At 31.2% G+C, this 24,513-nt stretch overlaps 1 protein-coding gene across 1 annotated transcript; it reads right to left on the bottom strand.

The window, feature by feature from the left end:
- Positions 1-828: 828 nt before the first annotated feature.
- On the bottom strand, positions 829-24,133 carry LOC139487710 (broad substrate specificity ATP-binding cassette transporter ABCG2-like). Its single transcript, XM_071272725.1, has 16 exons — positions 24,010-24,133; positions 13,833-13,947; positions 12,962-13,114; positions 12,422-12,579; positions 11,210-11,361; positions 10,602-10,685; positions 10,207-10,267; positions 8,831-8,939; positions 6,230-6,295; positions 5,495-5,580; positions 4,808-4,852; positions 4,383-4,507; positions 3,795-3,949; positions 2,896-2,985; positions 1,905-1,960; positions 829-1,303 (listed from the first exon to the last, which is right to left on the bottom strand). Exons 1-16 carry the CDS (start codon positions 24,057-24,059, stop codon positions 1,150-1,152), a joined length of 1,659 nt encoding a protein of 552 aa, XP_071128826.1. The 5' UTR covers positions 24,060-24,133; the 3' UTR covers positions 829-1,149.
- Between the last annotated feature and the right edge of the window lie 380 nt (positions 24,134-24,513).

Raw genomic sequence — 24,513 nt, forward strand, 5'->3', positions numbered from 1 at the left:
GAATGATTGATCCCTTGCCTGTATGTTTAAAGTAGTAGAAAAAAAAAGATAAAATGAAGAAGAAGTAAATTTATAACGTAAAATAAATCTACATTCTAAGGGAATTAACTCAAACTGTAATATGGTCATAACGTAAAACTTATGATTACTAAGGTTTGATACCAGTAAAAGATTTGTTCGAAACTGTATTCTTATCGAAAATTCAAAATTATAAAGTATAGCTGATATAATTGTTGTAGTAAACTCAGGAGATGTTAAGGTAATTTATTAATATCACAGGAATAGATTACCTTATCCGTGTTTGGCACAACTTTTTGGAATTTTGGGTCCTCAATGCTCTTCAACTTTGTACTTGTTTGGCTTTATAACAATTTTGATCTGAACGTCACTGATGAGTCTTATGTAGACGAAACGCACGTATGTCGTACTAAATTATAATCCTGGTACCTTTGATACCTAATTAAACATACACGCAAACAATGGCTGAAAGTTAATGTCCTGATTAAGGACTTTCCGTTTTGAATTTTCCTCGGAGTTCAGTATTTTTGAGATTTTACTTTTTAATGTCATTGTATAAACGATTAGAGTATATTTAATTTATTTATCAACCATATTTAAACAATTTCAATATGTTTGGTTGATTTTTCTAGACTTGAACTACTTTTAGTCACTAGACTAAGTATGATTTTCATATATATAATATAAAATCAAAAATTATAAATTAAATGATATCAACGATAATTATTACTTAGAAAATCATTTCAAATTTTGCGATTAATTAACAACGGGATGGACAGCAGATTAACATTTTCTTAATGATAAAATATTGTACGAACAATGTCCCTATAGGTCATATTTTACATTTATGATATGAAAATCAATTAAAATTCAATATTACTTTAAAAGTATCTGTTTATATAAAACAAGCGCTTTGCATACAATGTTTGCAACGAAACCAATCATGTTTTATTCATTTCCGCAAATAATTCATAAACTCCAGTGATAAATAAGTTTTACTTAATCGTTTAATGAATAACATAATCAAAAGTAAAAATAATTTACTTATATGACTATAATTTGTATGACAGAAGGGGTTCATGTGTTACAGTAATGATTTAATCCATTAATTGCAATGTTTGTACGTCCGTGCTAACGTATTTTTTTCATTCTTCTCAACTGAACGTATGTACCAATAAACAACAGCACTGACATGGAAAATAATGCGACAATATTCTGCCAGAAATCCCATTTCGTTTCATATGCAACGTCTTGTCTTCTAAGATATCTGTTGCCAGTGTTAGGACTGGAAATATAAAATATTTTAGAATTAGTTCCTTGTTTTTATTAATATAGAACGCTACATACAGGATAACATAATCTCAGAAGCACATGTCATGCGCACGTCCATTGAACGTCCGTATTATATTATAATCTTAGTATCTTTGATAACAATTGGAATGGTTCGTTTATATGAAGCGCAATCAAAAAGCACATTTGACTGTTAAAGTATAAGTAGTGTTTGTGTTACTATTTTTCATATGTTTAATTGGTTATGTATTTGTATTTTTTTCAATGAAGATTTTTTACTGATTTCTTATATGTTCTTGTATGTTAGTTGTGATAGTCTTCTGATCAAATTAACAGATGGTGAATGTTTATATCTCAAGAAACTATTTTAATCCAGCTACAATTCCACATGCCTGTTTTGGAATCTAGTCTGTAGATATTGCATATTATTTGCAATGTTTTCTATATTTTTGGGAATGGATGTTTAATTACAGTTCTTTTATTGTTTCTGTTAAATTTAATCGCATTTTCTTTACAACTTTAAATTAACAAAATTATTTTTCGAACAAGTGGGAAAAAAACACAGGAACACAGTCATAGTCTTTACATTTACCTACCATACAACTTTTCCATTCGTTAAAGTCATATCTTTCAGTTCAATTATTTGTAAAGCCTAAAAAGTCATATAAAACAGTAACAATGAATGGAGAAAAACACACAAATTATCAACATTTTATAATACGTACCAACATTTTAGCAAATCATGAAACAGTAAGTTACAAATAAACAAATATTTTTTTTCGTTTGAAGTGTTTTATCTTTTGTCATGTAGATATAAAAAAAAAGATGTGGTATGATTGCAAATGAGACAACTCTCCACAAGAGTTATTTTATAGCTTATTATACGGTATGAATTTTACACATTGTTGAAGTACGTACTGCGATATATTCCGGTTATTAACATATCCATACCCAAATTGCTACATTGCTACATGACTTTGAATAAACATCGAAAGGGTTGGTAGGGGGGTCTGCATTAAAACGGAAATGCCCTCTTAACATGTTTATCTTGCAATTGTTTCACAAAATTTTCAGAGGGCTGCTAAAATCAAAACAGCAGTAAAATTAAAATTTGAACGAGTTTCTGTCGCAAATTGCATTCTAGAGACCCTTATTATCTATCTTTTCTATCCCAAATTCATGTATTTGGTTTTGATGTTATATTTGTTATTCTCATCGGATTTTGTCTAATGCTTAGTCCGTTTCTGTGTATGTTACATTTTAATGTTGTGTCGTTGTTCTCCTCTTATATTTAATGCGTTTCCCTCAGTTTTAGTTTGTTACCCCAATTTTGTTTTCTGTCCATAGATTTACGAGTTTTGAACAGCGGTATACTTCTGTTGCCTTTATTTAGTATCTTGTATGCTCCAAATCTAGCGGTATCCATTTTTCGCATCCACATCCCACTGGACTTGTCACTGTTATTTTCCAAACTATAAGCAGAGTAGACTGTGGTGTAACAGAAAAGATCGTTGTAATCGTTCGGACAAGTTCTAACTAGAAATTATTAGCATAGGTTATTCAAAGCTTAAGATATATAATACCTACATTAAGACCATATCTAAATAAACTAAACCATTTGATCCATCGTAACCAAGCGTGGACTGTTTTTATATTAACCAACAAACCACTAAACACCTGTAAAGATAACATTAAAAGTTGGTACTCGCTATTTAGTGACATTCCTATTAAAAAAACACATGCAATTTTTTTTTGAAATACTAAGGCTTAGGCATAGATTACATTATCTGCATTTGGCAAAACTTTTAGGATTTTTTGGTCCTCAATGCTTTTCAACGTCGTACTTTATTTGGCCTTTTTACCAATGTTTTATTCGAGCGTCACTGATGAGTCTTTTGTAAACGAAACGCGAGACTGGCGTAAATATAAAATTTCTATCCTGGTATGGGTTTATTTAGTACAACTATACAGCTCTTAGAATAACGAAAATAGAAATAGTCGAATCAGATTAAAGGAGTTTACTTTTTAGTAATGTCAGTTTGTGTTTCCTTACCCTGTAATTAGAAAACAAAATGAACTTCCTAACGATAACTTACATTGAAATTATTACAAATGGATCAAAATAAAATGTTAAAATCTAAAGGAGGAGTCGATCATACAAAATTTCTTTTGTTCACATAATTTCCCTATAATGGAGCCAGTTTCTATTTATTATAGGTTATGTCTGAAAAAGACTATATAAATACATATTTGTTTTTCGTTTATTTTTTGTACATGAATTTTTTTTGTTTGAATTGTTTCGATACCTTTTATAGCTGACTATGCGGTGTGAGCTGTGCTCATTGTTGAAGGTCATATGGCGACCTATAGTTGTTAATTTCTGTGTCATTTGGTCTCTTGTGGAGAGTTGTCTTGTTGATATCATACCACATCTTCTTTTTTTTTTTATATCTACATTATATTCGTAATTATAGACACATTCTTACCATCATTAACACATATGTCACAGCAATCCACACATTAGCCATACCAAAATCTGTAACGCATGCGCTGAAGAAAAATGCAATGCTAGTTCCTGTCATAGCTACCATAAAAAGTGTTAGAGCGTACAGGAACAATTTCTCCGTGTCCACCGTTAAACCTGTAAAGCATAAAATGCCTTATTCTTTCGTGATAACAATGTATATATACTAATATGTTCGGACAACGGATGCAAAAGGAAAAAAAGAATACATTGAAATATTGCCTTTGTCAACTAATACTCTTGATAACAAAAAATGAAAAGATGGAAACTGTAATGCTGGTTGCAGAAAACAATAACGTCTAAATATTTAAAAAAAAACATTCATTATAATTGTAAGAGGTACAATGATGTTGTTTTTGATTATCAAACTTAAGCCGTTACTTGCTATGCAATACGATGAACCTAAATAACCAGGATATATGTTCTATAGTTGGTGATGGCCTACATGCATCAACGTTAAGAAAATAAATTTATGTATTAATATATTAGCCAACTTGTAAAACACTTTATGTGAACACTACTTTTAATAAATATATTATTTGTTCATTACCAAGCATGAAATATGTGATCACAGAAAACAGAAATACAGGAATCAGTCTCATTGATAAAGAATCGCATATAATCTTAGAAAAGAAATATGCTGACACTCTGTAAAATCCACTTAAATTTTCATGTCTGCAAATAAAATTAAAAAAGATATTACATACAAATAAAGAAATCCATTGAATACTCACAATGTTTAAATGAACAAAAAAGGAAAAAAAAGAACATTTAAACATATACTTTACTTGCTGAAATATATAAAAAAAAAACACGATCTTACAGCAATCTTAGAATAGTAAATGGCAAATCTTAACTCTGCTTATGATTCTTAGATCAATTGTACTCTTTGCTTAAGCTATGGAGGTTTTTAAATTGGATTTTACATTTCTTCCATATATAGTAACTAATAAATCAAATTTATGTGTTACTTACATAAAAATTGATCGTTCTTTGATAAATAGTTCTACAGCTGACAAACTTGAAAAGACAATGTTCATCAAAATGAAGAAAAAAGCACCAACTCTATGAAAAGACAAACAAGAGTTATTCAACTAAAATTCAACAAACAAACGTATTGACAATAAATACTGTGATCGTTGTGATTTTGTTGTTTTGTCCATAAATGTTATTACGATAAATAATTTTGGTAAACGATTGTTTTCTATCAACGAAATGGAAACAAAAAGAATGTATACCTTTTAAGGTAGCTTAAGTTAAGATTGAGTGTGTTTTTGTTTATTTTTGATTCACGGACGTTTTTCATATCACATACGCGGACAGTTTAGGCGTTTGCAGGTCTTGTAAAACAAATTTGATTGTATTTTCTATCTAATTATTTTTCTAACTTTCATTTAAATAAATTATTCACTTTGAATGTGGAGTGTTATGTATATTTCAATTCAGGTCAATATGGAAAAAAAACAATATTTCGTTTCCGGTTTTGAGCTGCTGTATCTTGTTCTTTTATGTAGCAATTCTCCGGCCAAAGTTTCGTCATTTGTTAGTGTTCTTCTGTTGTCAACATTATTGATTGCCTTATTCGTCTTATGTTTCCTTTGCCAAGTTGGTATCATATCTCTAGTTATAAAATGATCAACTTACTGAAAGTCTTGTAATTACCTGTTCTGTATACCGTATTCACAATCCCTTTCCATCCGCCAATAAATAGCCCCAACAATCAGACCAAATATTATTAAAACAAACCACTGAAAAGAAATGCACCCAAAAAAAATCAAATACACATAAAAAAAGACAATATTTAGAATATTTTAAATCATGAAGGAATGCAAATAATTAAATATATTCTGGTTATGGTACTGAGATCTTTATTAACTAGATTGATATGAAGGATAAGAAATGTACAAACAATGAGGATGCACACCATTTTGTTGATTAGATTTTTATAAGGTACATGTATTACAAATTTGCATATCATAAAGATATACGATTTATGTATTTTACTATTTAATTCATCACTTTTAAACAATTGTATGCACACAGTACTAGATGACACTATTAGATAAATTGACAGTATAAACAATCACGGTACTTTTATATCCCAGATTTATGTATTTAGATTTGATGTTATATTTGTTATTCTCATCGGATTTTGTCTAATGCTTATTTCGTTTCTATGTGTGTTACATTTTAATGTTTTGTTTCTGTTGTGTCGTTGTTCTCCTCTTATATTTAATGCGTTTCTCTCAGTTTTAGTTTGTAACCCGGATTTGTTCTTTTTTCTATCGATTTATGAGTTTCAAACTGTTGTATACTACTGTTTTCTTTATTTATATTCAATGTTGTGTTGGACTGGTATGAATGTTATTAGAAAAAGTAGTGCCTACTGATACTTACGTGTAAAATTGAAAGTTGGGGATTTCTCAGTGAATTCAATAAAGTTCTACTTGATATCACTCTGAACTGAGGAAATAGAACAGATATAAATAACTTGAATATGCAAACATAAAAATGATAATGATAAAAAAAAGCATCAACTGTTTCTGATGGTTCAGTATGAATGTCAATACTTCCACAGTACCTGAGATCATTCTTAGTTTTGGTAAGGTTCGTTTTGCTTATACTCTGGTTTTCTATTTCGTGTTTTGTATACTGCTGTTTGTCTTTTGTGTTTTTCGTTTTTCGTTATCGTTATTGTCAGGATTTTTCGACTTGTGACTTTGAATGTTCCTTTGTTATCTTATGCTCTCTTTTCCCATACTGACTGAAACTTAAGCAAACAACCTTGTATACTATTTTAATGTGATGTTGGGTAGCCGCTTGATTGTAGTGTAACTAATGTCTCCGTATTAAAGTATGTGAGACAACACCATTGAATATTAAATAATGATACAACGTTTCAAATGTTTTAAAACTTGCATATTGTTTCCTTACATGTTTCGATAGTTTTAAAAAGTCTTGATAGTCTGCTAGACAGTATAAATGAATGGACATTTATGATAAATCTTTTTTTGACAATAATCGTAGTTGTCAAGAAACATATTGTTCTTACAACTGTCTGCTGTCATTCGGACAAGTATTTCAACTGACGTGGGTGTAAAACCTTCAGACCAAAACAAACATTCAATGCCACCATAATTCTATTTTAATGATCTCTCCCCTCTTTTTCCTACTCTCTTCTCCCAACAAACGTTTATGATAACACAAAGGCCGAAGAAACCAGAGGGAAATATCAAAATCGAGTCGAGTAACACTGACAATGCCATGATAAACACAACAGAAGAAAAAATCAAACGAGTTAAAAAAAAAAAACACTTCAAAGAAAACTATACGCTCAGCAAAACGAACCACACATAAACCATGTGGTAGTATCAGATGCTCTGGAAGTGTGTGTATATCCTGCTCCATTAGAGCACCGTCTTGTTGCTCATGTCATTTTAAAAACTATGTTGAGTCTCATTTAGTAATGACACAATCGAGATCAAGAGTAGTTGAAACTATTTCGTTTTTTTTTAATTCTAATTTGTTAAATGATCTTACAGCCTTAATCAAAGGAAAACAAACTATCCACTATCAAATTTTGTTTTTTACGATCATACCACAGCTTGAGATAATCCTCGATTGAATCGATTATTATTATTTAAAAAATTCAGTTAACATTATGTAAGTTTCTTGTTGTTCAATGTATAACCATGTATTGCATAAGTATGTTCGAAAACAATATTTTTACAATAGTATTCAGGAGATTTCATAAGTGCGATGTTACCGTGTCAGATTCTTTTTCAGGTATTTTCAACGCAGACCACATGTTTAACTTAAATCATCGTATCAAAAGAATACAATAATTAACATACCGATGTTTGATGATTTCGTGCGTAAAAGGGAACCATGAATTGAAATGTTCAACTGAATACAAATTTATGAGTTTTGAACAGCGGTGTACTACTGTTGCCTTTATTTTTCTATACGCTTGTATGCAGATTCTAGCAAAACAATGAAATCAAATATCAATGAAATTTCATTTTTCTCACAATCCACAAAAATTTGTTATCACGTAAATGAATGAACTCACTGTGCGTATATAATTGCAAGTTAGGCCGTGTTCACATTGACCTAAACTCGGTGTTGTGTAAGTGTAACTCACACGTAAACTAAACAAAATTACGTTCCCATTGATAAAACTCAATGTTTACATGTAGTGTAAATCATGTTTTGTCTACATGCAGTCGATACTCGATGTAGGCCTTGTGTAGATTAAGTGTACACACAACTAGGCATTTAAAACATTAGTTTCACCGTGCATATTTAAGGAAGAAACGATTTTTGAATAAAATTGATATTTATAGCAATTATTTATAAAGTTCTTTACAGAAATATTTGTGTCTATTAAACTTGATATATTTATTTGTTTTGTTTAGAAATAAAATTTAACGTAGCTTTATTGAGCCCTTATCAAGACTCAAAGCAGCATCATTGCCGAACACATAATTCATTTGAAAATTAAGGTCTTTCCGAATCGACCTGACAGAAATATTTGCCACTGGTCTTTACTCAAACAACGATTCACTCATTACTTAAAAAAAAGGGGGGGGGGGTATTTTGTTTATTTATCCGAGTCATAATTTTTTCCGCGCAAACGTTTTATTGCCGAACACATAATTCATTTGATTCTCCGTAATGAACATTTAAATGACATAGAGTTTACAAATGTGAACAAATCTTATGTACAGGTAATTAAACAAGGTGTATAGATGTGAACAAATTTAATGTGAAACCAATGTCCAGTCCATTAAACTAATTGTAAACAAGTTTACTGTACACGGAGTTTGGTGTGAACACGGCCTTAGTCATCATATGTTATTTCTGAAAGTAGTTTGATCATAAGTTTACATCTTTATTTATAGATCAGTAGAACAGTTTTGATTGACGACTTGATATCTAAAACATTTAAAACACTGTAACAGTCTACCTGATAAATAAATTCTTAATGTTATTTACCTGTTTCACAAAGTTTGTTTTATAATCTACTTTAGGTGATATTTTTACGGTATTTGTATCAAGTGCTTGTCGGTACTGGTAAAGTATAGGCTTCATTAAATTCTGCATTCTAACAAAAATAAAAGACATAAATTTACAGCATGCAATAATTATAGCCTGTAATGTGCAGTCATAAACATCTGTTACCTTACTTTTGTTTAGACAAGGTGATATATAATTAGAATTCTAACATGACGTCCTTCAAACGCTTTGAGTACACACCCGTGGTAAAATATGAATATATTGGTTGGGCTGTTCTGATTGTACTCCCACGTCATATGATTGTTTATGGATGGAGTACACGACGTCATAGAATGATAACGTAATAGTTTAAGCATTTTTCGGGAAAATACACGCTTTTGATACCGAAAATCATCACCAGAATGAAACGTAAACAAACAATACTAAAATGTGGTATAAGCCCTTTTTTATATACATAGAAGATATATAAGTAAATTATCATTAAAATTCATCCAAATCTATCTAAATATATTATTGTAAATAGTTTGAGCATGTCACTAAATCTGTTTGCCCCGTTCTTTACCGCCAATCTTAAAGTGGGTTAATTTATGGGAACGGCAAATATTTGCCTCCATCTAGTGCGCTTTGAACCAAAACAATTGCTATATTTGTCCTATCAGAATCGAAATAATTCATGGGGGCTTGAATATATCTAAATTTTACCACGGGTTGTCCCTTTATGCCGATATTTTACCCCTCGCTATCGCTCAGGGTAAAATATTTGTCATAAAGGGCCAACCCGTGGTAAAATAACGATATATTCAAGCCCCCATGAATTATTTCTTAATTAGCCGATTTTTTTATTTTATAAAACACAGTTATCTGATAGAAGTAAGTTGAAGCAGAATATGTAAATTTAAAATGTAAATGAAAATGTAAATGAAAATGAAATATTTAACACCGTCAGTGTATAATTCGCAAACTAAACGAAGGAAAAGGACAAACAAGCATTGTCAAATGAATAACTATAATTTACATTTTTACTAGAATAGATAATGTCTTTAACTCTGTCACATCCCGATTATTAATCTTTCTGATAAGGAAACATATCTATATTCTTTAAATTAGAAAAAAATGACTGAAAACTTACCTTGCGTCTTCTCGAAAAATTTGGTTTATTACCCGATCAAATCGCAATATTTAACTATCGTTACTTATTTGTAGTGACAGCAGTGATAAAGATGAACACCAAATTAAGAGCTAAATTTATTAAATAGATATGAAATCAAATGTTGAACGAAAATTTAGCAGAATGTTAAAAGCAAGATGTATACTCTTATAATTATGAAGGGATGTAAAAATCAATAATTACTTACCTGGAATTCAATTTTGATTTCCTGAATGATGATACAATTGTTTGGTGAACATTCCCAATGTCTAAACATTAAAAAAAAATGTTATGTTATTTAGACACATATAAGCGATATTTTGTTCAGTCTATGCAGCACTTCACATCATTAATTTGAGTTTGAGCTCCTTATTAAGTCTCAGAGAAGGAAAAGGTAAACAATATATAAAGCTTAAATCGTATTTTAAACAGGTGCAAAACTTATTATATATAAGGGACTGCAAACCAGCGAAAATGCAGGGATTTTTAAGCACATTCATCTGCCTATAATATATATCTGCTACTATGGAATCCAATTTTCAAATAATGTTTTGAATTTTTTCTTGTATTTATCTGTAACGATAATGGACAATTTATATTTACTTTTATCCTTTATGTTGATAGTCGCTCCATTAATAACATCTAGAAAGAAATCAGGTGGATTGTTGTGCTCTTCTATGATATATCCTACAAATTTCAAGGAATATGTTTTAATCAGAACATATTGTTAAACTTGATTAAATGTTTCATCTCTATAGACAATACCCGTAACATCGTATATTCGTTTTCATAACATTAACTATGTAGATAAAAAAACTTCGACTGTCAAATATGCTCTTATTTTTTTTAATGAACATATGTTTACACACATGTCAATATTGCATTTGCTGGAGGATTAATACAAGTCACATTCAGAAACTAAATGAATATTTGCCGTTCATAAACCCTGATAAATATGATTGGCATGTGAACATTTCCGGACACATTTAAGTTTTTTAGGTCAATGTTTTATTGCACTGCTTTAATAATATTGCATTTCAAATACTGAAGAAAATATAATATATTATTTTAACAGCTCCAGTTAATTGTAGAAATCGCATTGACAATTTGGTATAATAGTCACTGTGGTTTAAAATCTGAATATTTTGAGTAATAAACAATCAAATGTATAATTTTGATATGCCTTACAAAATCTACTATTGACTACAAACCTATAGACCGAAAGTAGTCCAAAGATTCGCGAGCAGGTCCATGATAGACACATTCACCAAGGGATAACAACATTAAACTATCGAATAACTTAAAGATAGAGAATCTAGGCTGATGAATGGAAAAGACAACTGTTGTTCCATTTTTGGATAAACTAAAAAGAAAAAAGAAGAAGTAAAAAAAACCCAACCTACTGACATATCACTACATGATTATGATTTTGAAATGTCACTGTATATCTACTGTTTCGTATAAATTTCAGTGGATACTTAAACACCTTAAGACAATCTATTTTTCAGTTCTAGTAATAGTAACAACAACAAAAAATATACAAAATCACTACGTGTACTTGATTGTGATTTTGTTATATTCTTGATTCGTTTTTGTCTATATATTTCAATTTTTATACTGAAACAAAGTAAAACAATATATTTTTCGGCACTAGTATTAAAATGTTACTAAATTCATATGCCTTTATTGATTAATATAAAAGAATGAACTAGATGTTCATTGCACATAAAGAAAAAACCCATAAAATTTGGAAATAATTAAATATCAAAATAAAAATAAGGAGATGTGGTGTGAGTGCTAATAAGACAACAATCCACCAAAGTTCAAATGAAGTGCATGTAAGCATTGATAGGCAACAATGAGAAACACCAGTATCATATAGTCATATTTAAAGGCTCGAACATGAAAAATATGAAACAAAACAAATGAGAAAACTAACAGCTTTATTTCTAAGAAAACAATTTACAATCAAATAAAACCAATGAACTACAGGCTCTTGAATTTGGACAGGCATATTAAACATGTCGCGGGATTAAATATATTTTCAGCGCTCAACCCGCCCTCTAACCTGGGACAGGAGGGTAACATCACAACATAAGAACTAACTATAAAAACGAGTTGAAAAGGCCAAACTCATGAAAGCATTCTTGTTATTTCAGAATTAACAATGAACACAGAAAGTAGAACGTTTTACACATTTGTTATCTCCTTATTCGACCTGAAGTTGGATGCACTGTATATATAACTTGCTTGAGGACATAAACAATGAAGGAAACTAAACCAAGAGGAATATGAACAAATTAGAAAACATAAGTTGCTCTGAAACTTATTGGAACATATATTACATATCAGATAATGTGATATATCTAAGTGATCGTAATGCAAACATACAAAAGTTTTAACTTTCAAACTTGTATTTGTACCTTTTTAACAACTGCATAACTGAATGAGCTGTGTTTGCATCAAGACCTGTTGTTGGTTCATCTAGAAATAATACATGTGGTGAAATAATCAGTTCCATACCAATATTGGTCCGTTTTCTTTCTCCGCCAGAAATTCCTCGACAAAGTTCGTTTCCAACCTACAGAAATAGAAGACAATTATCTAAACGCTCTGTTTAAATATATTCGTTTGTCGAGCTTTAAAATGCAACTAACTTTTTGTTGAGGAAACCTTCTATTCGTCGGCGTCGGAACTATCGCATTGCTTAAGGCCATTTAATGAATTATAGAATTGATGAAGTTTCCATTTACTGAACATGTAGCTAACATGTGCAGTTAATTCTAATTACCGTCGTATCAGCACACTCTGTCAGCTGTTTCATATCTGCCAGCCGGCCTTTAAATGTCTTCTAGAGACTGTTTAATTCAATCTGACTTGATATGTTTCCAAAACAGGGGCGAAAGATACCAGAGGGACAGTCAAACTCATAGATTCCAAACAATGCCTTAAGTCATAATTACCTTCGTATCAGCACAACTTTTCAAACCAAGTTCGCTTATTACATTTTGTATCTTTTCATGTATATCAGCCTTTGTGATATGAGTGGGTAATCTGAGAGCTGCTGAAAATGCAAAGTTTTCTCGAACAGTTAGTCCACCCATCACAACATCATCCTGTTAAAAATAAACCGAATGATATCCATAAAATGGTGATACTTTTCAATTTATAGATTTTGTACTCCTCTCGATTCTATTCTTCCTGTCTCAATGTCTATCCAAAACAGTCAAAAATTGTCGACAATACCATTACAAAATATTCGTACCATTAAAATACTGACTGTCTAATGAAATCAATCGTCCAATCTCAAAAAGTCCAGAAAGTGAAATTTGACAGCAATTGTTATTTTATTCAAATTATTTTCTTTCGATTAAATTCATTTATTTTGTTTGATAATATTTGTATTATCGACATTAAAAAAAACAAAAACAAGATATCTACTATTAATATAGCTGTCCCTGCCAAATGTCTGGTTGTTCGACTACAACAATCAACACTTACCTGGCAGCGCTAACATAACAAAATCAACATATTAGGTTTATTGAGTATCGATGAACTGCAATGATTGCTCGAAAGTAATTTAGGACTTCGATGAATAGACAATAAAGGCATCAGAGGTATAATGAGAGTTAAAAAAATATTTTGAAAAAAACCTCAACGTTACTCTTTTTGTCTAAAACAACAAAAACATAAATAACACAAGACGCAACATAAACAAAGTTAAAAAGAGCAATCTGAACCAAAAGATAGGGGGTTGATTTCAGGTGCTCCCAAATATTCTGCTCCACTAATGGCACCCGTCGTGTTTCACATTATAATTTTTCAGATAAGTACCTGCACAACATACCCAACCATACATTTAAAATTTTCTGGAGGAGGTGATCCATTGAACAGTAGGTCCCCACTCACTCTCAGTGGTTCTTTCCGTCCTGCCAATACATCTAACAACCTACGTTATAAAGAAAATCCATATCAGTTATTATCATACGTTACCTTAATACAAGGAAGTTCGTCACTTAATTAAACATTTCAGTCAGTTTATTTTATAGCCTGCTTTCAAATTAACAGCAATATTCAATATCACTCTACATGTCTGTTCATCTAAAAGACTTGGTCATTGCTAATAATTATTATTCCTGCTTGTACACTTCATCATTGCCTTCTACCAGTATTTTTATGATAAATGGCTGTTTCTTACAATGAATCCAAAGAGATCTAATTAGTTATCAACGGCACTCGTCTTATGATTTAATATGCCAGACGCGCGTTTCGTCTACATAAGAATCATCAGTGACGCTTAGATCAAAATAGTAAGAAAGCAGACCAAGTACAAACTTAAAGAACATTGATGACCCAAAAAATCCAAAACGTTGTGCCAAATACGGCTAAGGTGATCCATGCCTTGGATAAGAAAATTCTTAGTATTTCCAAATGGCACTATTACAATTTGTTTTATCGATTTCAAAGATGCCCAAGGGTGTGTTTCACATGTTGTCACACCATTATTACAAATTGTAGTGTGTTTTTTTTAATGTAACTGTTGGTCACCGATTTTGGGTGAGAAAATACACATGTGCCAATGGTGTGTGCATTTGTTGGGTTTGAATTAGTCAATGTTTAAGACTAGAACCCATCGCTAGAGTATAAAGTATAGATTCATTGAAGTTATTTATACAGTACTTACAACCTTTCGCGTTACTATTTCAGGGATCAGCATTATTTATCATTCAGCTAAGTTTTCAAAACTAAAGTTTTATGTTTGTTATGAGATAAGAGAAATAAGGTAAAACTTTGATATAAATATAATTAATTTTATCATAACTGGTGAGTGCTAAAAAAGGTGTTATCCTGATTATCTAAATTTGTGGAAAAAAATCAGATAATCAAAGGTTGCATACTTCGGGGAATTATTTTCAATAAAATATAGAGAAATGTAAATTCAAAAAAGGCATAGTAAATTTTCCCTTAAGTTCATCATATTTTTGGGAGAAAAAACAATTCTGATGTACAAAAATTTGATATCAAATGGTGATTTATAATTTCTATTAAGTTGTAATGATTGGCAATGAAATGAAGAAATGACTGCACTCTATTGTAACACAAATAAAACATTAAGTATCTATTTTCTTATATCAATCAAATTCCAAAAGAAATATTACTTATCTATAGTCAATTGAAATAACAGTTTGCTAACAACAGTGCGATAGTTTTGATATAAAAAAAGATGTAATAGTGCTATTTTAAATAATACAAACTAGTTTTGTTTTCTTTCTCTGATAGCCATCATATCTTATGAAAAAACTGTGATGCAAAAGCTACTAGTTCATGATATCCATTTGAACAAAGAACTAATTGCACTCATATTCAACACAACCAGAAGTTTAGGTATCTTTATCCTTATATTATTCACATTTTATCAGACATCACTTATCCAGAGGCATTCAAAATGACTAGTTACATAACGTTGCACTTTTTTTTATAAAGAGGGGAACATATGTGCATTTTTAACAATGTAAACAAAATGAAAGTAACTTTTCTCTGATCTCCATCATATTTTATTAAAAAACTACTCATCAGGATAAACAAAAAGATCTGATATCCAATGACTAGTCATGATTTTCATTTGAAAAAGATTGTAATTATTTTTCCTATGAATCACAAACAAAAGATTAAATCTTTATACTCTAATTATTCAAATATTATCACAAATGATAACTTCTCCGGAGGCATTTGTAACAACTGATGGCAAATCACATTGCATCAATTTTGATAAAATGAAGGTTTATTTTAATAATACGTCTTTTCTTTACTATTTATAAAACTTTATTAAAAACATCACATCCTGATTTACAAAAAGTACTCAAATCCAAAGGCGGTTCATGACATCCATTTGAATAAAAAATAGTTTCATTCGTATTGAACGCAAAGAAACGTTTAAGATGTTATATCCTTAAAGTATGGAAATTGGATAAGAATTAAATTAACAGGAGTTATTAAAAAAAAGAATTGCAAGCAAGACTGTTTCATTTTTGATAAAAGGAAGAAACATTAGTATTTCTTACCAATGCTTAAAGTATTTTAATATCTTTTCTCTCTTGCTATCCATCCTATCTTATGTAAAACAACCCACCTGATGTACCAACAAGTCTACAAACCAATAACTGTTGATGAATTCCATTAAGGAGGTTTGCTACTCAGTTACAAAATAACAACCTTTTCATAACACTAGTATATATTTATAGGGGAATATTAAAGAAATCAAAAGAGACCCAAAAAAATTAGTAGGACAATGTGCTTGTTTTCGAGATATAAGCCACTGACATATTGGCCGGAAAATGTTCTCTCTTGACTTTTCATAGCTTTATCATTGACAAGTTTAGGTGCTCAAAAACTGAAAATTTTGCACATTCATTCAACAATAACACAAAAAAAGTTTAAGTGTTTTAATTAACTTGTCTAGTCATTGAAAATAACTGATTAGTACATTGGAGTATTTCTGACTGATGTACAAAAAGTATTAAAAACTAATGGTGGTTTACTATCTTCATTAGAAAAAAGAAATAATTGCACTTTATTTAACAGACACAAACATAAGTTTATGCATATTTATCCTTAAATTATTCAAATTTTATCAAAAGAACTCATACATATGAATTTGAAATGAGTTGATTACAAATAAAAGTGCATGTATTTCCATAAAAGAAAATATGGGGAATCTTTAACAATGCAAACATAATTTTACTCATTTATTTCCTGTATTCGTCATATTTTATGAAAAACAAGCCATCTACATATTCATTTTGACTAAAAATCATAGGCTGTTCAAAATTTCAATACCAGCAGAGAGTTAATTGACTGGGAAAAAAATAAGTTTCTTAATCCTTTAATTATTCAAATATAAAAAAAATAACTTATCCAAAATAGATTACAAACATCATGCATTCTATTTATCAATAGAAGAAATATTGTTTTTTTTAACAAATGCGAACAAAAGTTTCGTACCTTACTCTGATATTCATCATATTGTAAAAAAAAACCAATCGATCCAGATGTACAGAAAGTAATATGACCTATGACGATTTATCATTAGACATTTGCGGAAACTATCATACGATTAGGATTACAATTACACTTTCAGGTAGCATTTTAATCTTAGGTCGTTTCAAAGTATCAATACAATCCGTCAGTTCAAAACGAAAACCAACTCCTATGATGTTTTTTTTTTCTATAGTTAAACAAAGGGATTTGAAAGAAATATCGGTACACAAAATTGACGTTAGCGTCAATTTGATTCAGTTTTATATTGTGGTTTGTCAAGTTGTCTGCATTTGTCAGAAGTCTCAATTATCTAAATGTTACCGTTATAATAGGTAAAAATACACCATGATTCGTCAAAAACAGTTGATTTGAAAATCGTCATGGAGAAATCAACTCTATGTTTCTTTGTGAAGTTTTGTGGACTTTTGTTCCTTTTTTAACATGAAGGAGTCCAACTCTAAATTTCCTTTACATGGTTTCCTCGTTTGAAAAATAAATATAAATAAATCAAAATAGCGGGCGAAAGATACCAGAGGGACAGTAAAATCATAGATCGAAAATAAACTGACAACGCCATGGCTAAAAATGAAAAAGACAAACAGAAAAATAATAGTACACAAGAAACAACATTGAAAACTAAAAACTAAGCAACATGAACCCCGCCAAAAACTTGGGGTGATCTCAGGTGCTCCGGAAGAGTAAGCAGATCCTGCTGCACATGTAGCACCTGTCGTAATGCTCAAGTTATGACAAAACCGGTAAATAGTATAATTCGGTAGGTCACATTCTGGGTGAAAAGGGAAGTGGATTGCAGTTACGATAAAAGGAACATATCCGATATCATCTGTGAAATGGTTATTGCATAACGGTCAACCAACTCGTGATGGCGTCAGTAAAATGTACAAAGAGATTATTTCAACTTCACTATTTGAAACTCTTGGTTCAATAGATTCCTTGTGAGCAGCAACCCTCTATCAAGGAAAATATAGTAGGAAAAACAAGCCCTGTAATATCGTATCAATTGGGCGATATATACTAGTACTCCGTATGCATTCTACATATATACATGCATTACATCTTGAATTGAATCGCGCATTTTAATATATAGACCCCAAAAGCTTTGTTTAAACATTCTCAAAGCAGACATATATATATATAAGATTTAATGCAATTGAAAACTTTTGTTAAACGATGATCTTTAGTTTTTAAATTTCTTAAGAAATAAAGTTGTTATATGTTATAAAAAAATATAATACACCCTTTTAGATTTAAATGCACTTTGCTTATAAAGATATTTGAATGCACATGAATATTAAGCAAATCTTAATCAAACACATAACACGTCATGTATATTGAAATGTTTGTATATCTTATTAGAAATATATAATGAACTGAGAGTTTAAAAAATCGCCAACGCGAAATTTACTACTGTATCATTAACGTTATAACCAGTAGAAAAATACCGTATACATTATTTGGCAAGATTTAAACGTTATTGTGATATAATCATACAATATTTATGTCAGTTAAGAAGCAGTTGTGGATACAAATGTATATATATATAATCGTATAAAAATGTATGACTCCTACTATATACCTTCCGCTTTTGTAAATCGAGTGGACCTTTGAATATGGAAAAATGAATTAATGATAAGTGTATTTTGTTCATCTATTTTATTTCCCTCCGTTATAGATGACGATCACAGATTAACCGTGGCAGCATTACCTGCCATAATGCAGATGGTGCAGACTCCAAGAGTTATTATGATACACATTTCATTCTTCGTCCGATTCTAAGCCTGGTAGTCTAGTAGTCTGGTAGTATGGCGTTCATTATCACTGAACTAGTATATATTTGTTTAGGGGCCAGCTGAAGGACGCCTTCGGGTGCGGGAATTTCTCGCTACATTGAAGACCTGTTGGTGACCTTCTGCTGTTGTTTTTTCTATGGTCGGGTTAATTGTTGTCTCTTTGGCACATTTCCCATTTCCATTCTCAGTTTTAAAGTGCGAGGTTTGGCATGCCACAAAACCAGGTTCAACCCACCATTTTTTCCTTTGAAAATGTCCTGTACCGAGTCAGGAATATGGCCATTGTTATATTATAGTTAGTTCCTTTGTGTGTTACAATTTAACGTTGCGTCGTTTGTTTTTCTCTTATTTTTTAGTGTAAATTGACATTGCGATAAGACGTGTCACGGTACTTGTCTATCCCAAATTCATGTATTTGGTTTTGATGTTATATTTGTTTTTCTCGTGGGATTTTGTCTGATGCTTGGTCCGTTTCTGTGTGTGTTAGTTACATTGTAGTGTTGTGTCGTTGTTCTTCTCTTATATTTATACGTTTCCCTCAGTTTTAGTTTGTTACCCCGTTTTTGTTTTTTGTCCATGGATTTATGAGTTTGAACAGCGGTATACTACTGTTGCCTTTATTTATTATCTTAACAACCGACAAACCAATTAATAATCAGGGAAATATTCTAGTCAACTTTCAAAAACTAAAGATCAACACATACATATTTATCTATTCCAATAAACATATATCAGTCTCATTCATTTGCCCTGTTTGAATGATTGGCAGGCATGCAATAGGGATATCGACGGATAGTTTATGGCCGATAACGGATCAACAAGAACAATATTCCTCAAGATACATACATTGTCCCTGCATTCACTCAAGTTGCAATATTGAACGAAGACGGGATATGTTATATTAAATGCGGATTTCTTAGGCACCAGCAAAACATATTGAAGGGAAATATAGGATAAGAATTACTTTTCCCGACTGAGCTATATTTTGCTGTGCGATAAAATATATCCGAATATTTTTCCAGTATTGACACCTTACTAAAGACAAAACTTGGACTATGCAGAGGAAGCGTAGAACATTAAAAAGACATATTAGACACTATTGAGTTGGGGTTGAACACTTCACCGTAGACTTAAAAAATAATCAATCTGCATGTGAAAGCCGTCTGTGTAAATTCTGAAGAGATAAACAAAAATAAACCATTCATTTTTACTATGAATCTCAATTAGGTTTTAATTTTTATTTTGAAAAAACCCCTTGTTTATCGTCAACTGTAATTGTAAGTCAAAGTGTAATCCTAGGTATAGACATAGTTTCCGAAATGTCTTTTACTATTTTGATTAAGAATTAATAGCACTATTTTTCAAAACACATGCAATATCCGTTGACTTTACTTTCCGCTATATAAATGATGTTATCTCACTAAATTATTCAAAATTTTGTAACTATGTTGAACCTATCGAACTGGATATAAAGGATACAACAGATACAGTTAAGTGTGCCACATATCTTGACTTACATCTAGAAATTGACGGTCGATTGAAAACAAATCTTTTCGACAAAAGAAATAATTTCAGATTCCCAATTGTGGACTTTCCATTTCTATGTAGCAACATTCCAGAAGTGCTTGCATACGGAGTTTGTATTTCACAATTTAAACAATAGGTTGGTATTTCCTATCATGAGTTATCTTGATAGATGGTTGCTGCTCACAACAAACTTTTAAACAAAGAGTTCCAATTGGTGAAGTTGAAATCATCCCTTCGCAAATTTTACGGAGACCATCACGAGTTGGTTGACCGTTATAGAATATCCCTTTCACAGATGATATCGGATATGTTCACTTTGTCGTAACTACAATCCACCTCCCTTTTCTCGAATTTAACCTCCAAAATTAGACAATTTACCGGGTTTGTAATAACATGAGCAACACGACGGCTTCCACATGTCAAACAGAATCTGCTTACCCTTCCTGGGCATTAGAAATCACTCCTAAATTTTGATTGAGTTCGTGTTGGTCTTCAGTTTTGTGTACTATAATTGTCTGTTTGTCTTTTTCTTTTTTTAGACATATGGCGTTGTCAGTTTATTTTCTATTAAAGAGTTTGAATGTCCCTCTGGTATCGTTCGACCCTCTTTTATGCATCATTATTATTAGATTATTCAACAGTTAAAATGTCTCATCCAGAGTTATATGAAATTTCTAATTGAAAATGAAAGTTCATAAATTGATCTTTATGAAAGAAGAAATATTGGCTTTTTAAAGCATCTTAAACAACATTGTATTAAAAGAGATAAGAAAGATACTACTGAGTATTTAAGGTCATCAGTCATAACTAAAAAGTAAAAAAAACCAAAAAAAAAAAAAACCACACAAACAATAGTACAAAAATAAAAACGTACATAACGAAAGAGTGAGCAACAGGAACCCAACCATAATCTGGGGAGGATCTTAAGTGCTCCGGAAGGGTAAACATATACTGCTTCACATGTTGCATCCTCTGTGTTGCTCGTGTTATTACAAACTGGATAATAAGTCTAATTTGGTAGGTCACACTCGGGAAAAGGGAACAGGGTTTGTAATTACATCATTTGGAACATATTCGCTATCCATTGTGATATTCTATAATTGTCCAACAACTAGTGATGGCGTCCGTAATACTAACGATGGTATTCTTTCAACTTCACCACTTGGAACTCTTAGTTTAAAATCTTCCTTGTGAGCTGCAACCTGTTATTAAGGAAATCATATGGGAAATACAAGCCCTTGAATATCGTATCAACTGAGAGATATGTACTCCTAATGCAAGCGTCGCTGAAATGTTGCTTTATAGAAATAGTAAGTTCACAATTGGGAAGCTGCAATAATCTCCTTTGTCGCAAGTTTTGTTTTCAACAAACCCGCATTGACAATTTCTAGATGTAAGTAGTGATTATTGTTTATCCTGTGCTCATATGTAGCAGAATGCATATCGAATCTTCTTAGGGCCAAACATTACACGCATCTGTCAAAGTTCTTATATTTCATTTTCAGTTATATTGAGGATGTCCTGTTACTCAATGACTAAAATTTCTCAGTGAGTCCTTGCATCTCATATGCCAGTCAGTGGCGGATCCAGCCATTTTAAAAAGGGGTGTGTGTGTTCCTAACCTTGGACAAAGGGGGGTTCCAACTATATGTTCCCATTCAAATGCATTGATAGGCCCAAAAAAAGGGGGGTCCAACCCCCGGACCCCCCTGGATCCGCCACTGCCAGTGAACTTGTGATTAAATAGAACAAAAACTCAAAGATTTAAAATAGTTTGATTTTTTCCTCACTGTTTTTGTACTATCTTTAATTGACGAATTCAAACTAGAATCTATAAAAAACGTAATGTTTTCAATTTTCCGATTGGTAATCTCACATTACTTTGCTGTGACATACTACGTGCAACCTTGTATGGAGTTTAATTATCTCACTAAATACGTTTCGATCGTTCATATTTACACTTTATGAACAAGGACGTGCTCTTTACACAAAAACTGTTTCAGTAGATTTGTGAGGATGAACGACTGAAATCAGCACAACATAATTTTCACGAAAACCATCATAAACTGGTTGAATATACAATGTTTAAGTGTCTCAACTCAAGAGTAAATGGTGTTCCAGTCCAAGGACTGTACATTTCAGTATAGTTGTAGTAATTTTAGTGTGGATTAGCTTAGTGTATGATGCAAGAATACCAGGAGTCGATTATTATATGGACGCACTCGCTTTTGTTTATTATATTTTACTCAATAATCAATATTTTTATGACGGCAAGGTATGATCATGCATCACCCCTTCTAGAGGTCATTAAACTTCTTAAGTATTTGTGTGTAATACTAATTAATATCTTCTTAATCGATTTATGAGATTTGAACATCGATAAACAACTATTGCTCAAATTGAGATAGGAAATAAAATCATACTAGAATTATCCTTAAATTTCTCCTTCCGGTATAGAGAAGTTTGTCACTATGTTAAATGCGTCCATACCTTCGAACTTGATATCCACGATACTGTATGCTTCGAACATTGAATTACATCAATAAATTGACGATAAGCGTTAGTTTTAAACTATAATTACTAAATACGACAAAAGAGTCATATCCATCTTTTCAATTATGGTCTTACTATTTTCATGTAGCAATTTACGAGAAGCTCATGCACACGGAGTTTATATCTCAGAGCTCCCTGCAATGTCATTACTCGATCGACAGTTACTGCTTACTCGGAAGCTATTGGTCGACTGGTTTGGAATATCACTGTCACACTTGACTACAAATAAGTTCCAATTGTTGTAGTCACAAACCCACCTTCTTTTCCCGATTAAGACAGCACCGAATGTGACTTGTCATCGATTTGTGTTTTGTATTATTGTACTAATTTTTGCGGGGCAACGTATTGTATTGTCATCGACTTCTGGTCTTAAGAACTGTCATCTGGTATGTCTCCCCTCCCCCACGATATATCAAACTAAATAATGAAAAGTGGGGTAAACATACTACACTCAACACATTATCTTCAGGGCACAGGTAATTCTGATAAATTAAGCAATGGTGTTAAAAAAGTATATATATATATAAAGATAAGCAACTACAAAACATCATGAAGGTCAGAGACCACAGTTATGTTGTAGTGCATTTCTTTTGGACAATAATTGAAAATTAAAAAAAATCCCTTCTGCGCTTTCTCAATAATATTTTTACAGTGGTGTGTACTATTTTTGGGACAAATTATATCATATTATAGAAAACTTCATCGGCTCTAGCTAAAAAAAATGGACTATTTTATTTTAAGGGCGTCTTGAAATCTTTTGACAGCTTCCAAAATACGAATTTTTCACCTTATTTAACTGGACCAAATCCCTACTTGACTTTCAAATGCATGACCCAAATTTTTTTACAGTGTAATTTCATCTCCCTTCTTGCTATTTGAGGTATAAAACATGAAAAAAAAAAATTGAAAGGGGTATAAAAAAAAATGGGCAAGTAACACACTGTCCACACTAGGGACTATATTAAAGGACGCTAACTGTGTACTCAGACCTAATAAAAATTGACATGATTTAGTATTATAGATTGTATAATTGTAATATTGTATTACATATACGATATATTTTTTTCTGTTAGAGAACTTACGTAGATTTTCCACAGCCAGTTGGTCCCAATATAGCATTCATACCAGGCATGAAAACTCCACTAAAAATTAAAAAAAAAATATAGATAGAAATTTGTACATTATGTACTATTTTGATTCGGTTATTATTGTTATTTTACTTATTTTTCAACCATATTTGCCGTCGTACCATTGTGATTAGAGTAATTATCTCATTTTTACACCCATCATCTGCTATTTAATATAATTAATGTGTTCAGTTTTATTTAAAATTCCATGATGAAAATTGTTTCAACTCGATGAATTCGATGAAAATGAATATTAAAAAAGGTTTTAGATCATAAATCGGTATAGCTGCGTAGTTACCCCCTCTCCCCCCAAAAAGAAGATAAAAATAAATATACACCATTTGAAATGAAAAAAAAAAACCAAACTATTAATACCAGTTTTTTTTTCAAATATTGAATATTGGAAATTAAAGTAAAATAACACACTAACTATTTTTTTCTATTCATTTATACCCATAT

The sequence above is a fragment of the Mytilus edulis genome, chromosome 9, assembly GCF_963676685.1.
Source record: "Mytilus edulis chromosome 9, xbMytEdul2.2, whole genome shotgun sequence".
NCBI classification, from domain to species: Eukaryota; Metazoa; Mollusca; class Bivalvia; order Mytilida; family Mytilidae; genus Mytilus; species Mytilus edulis.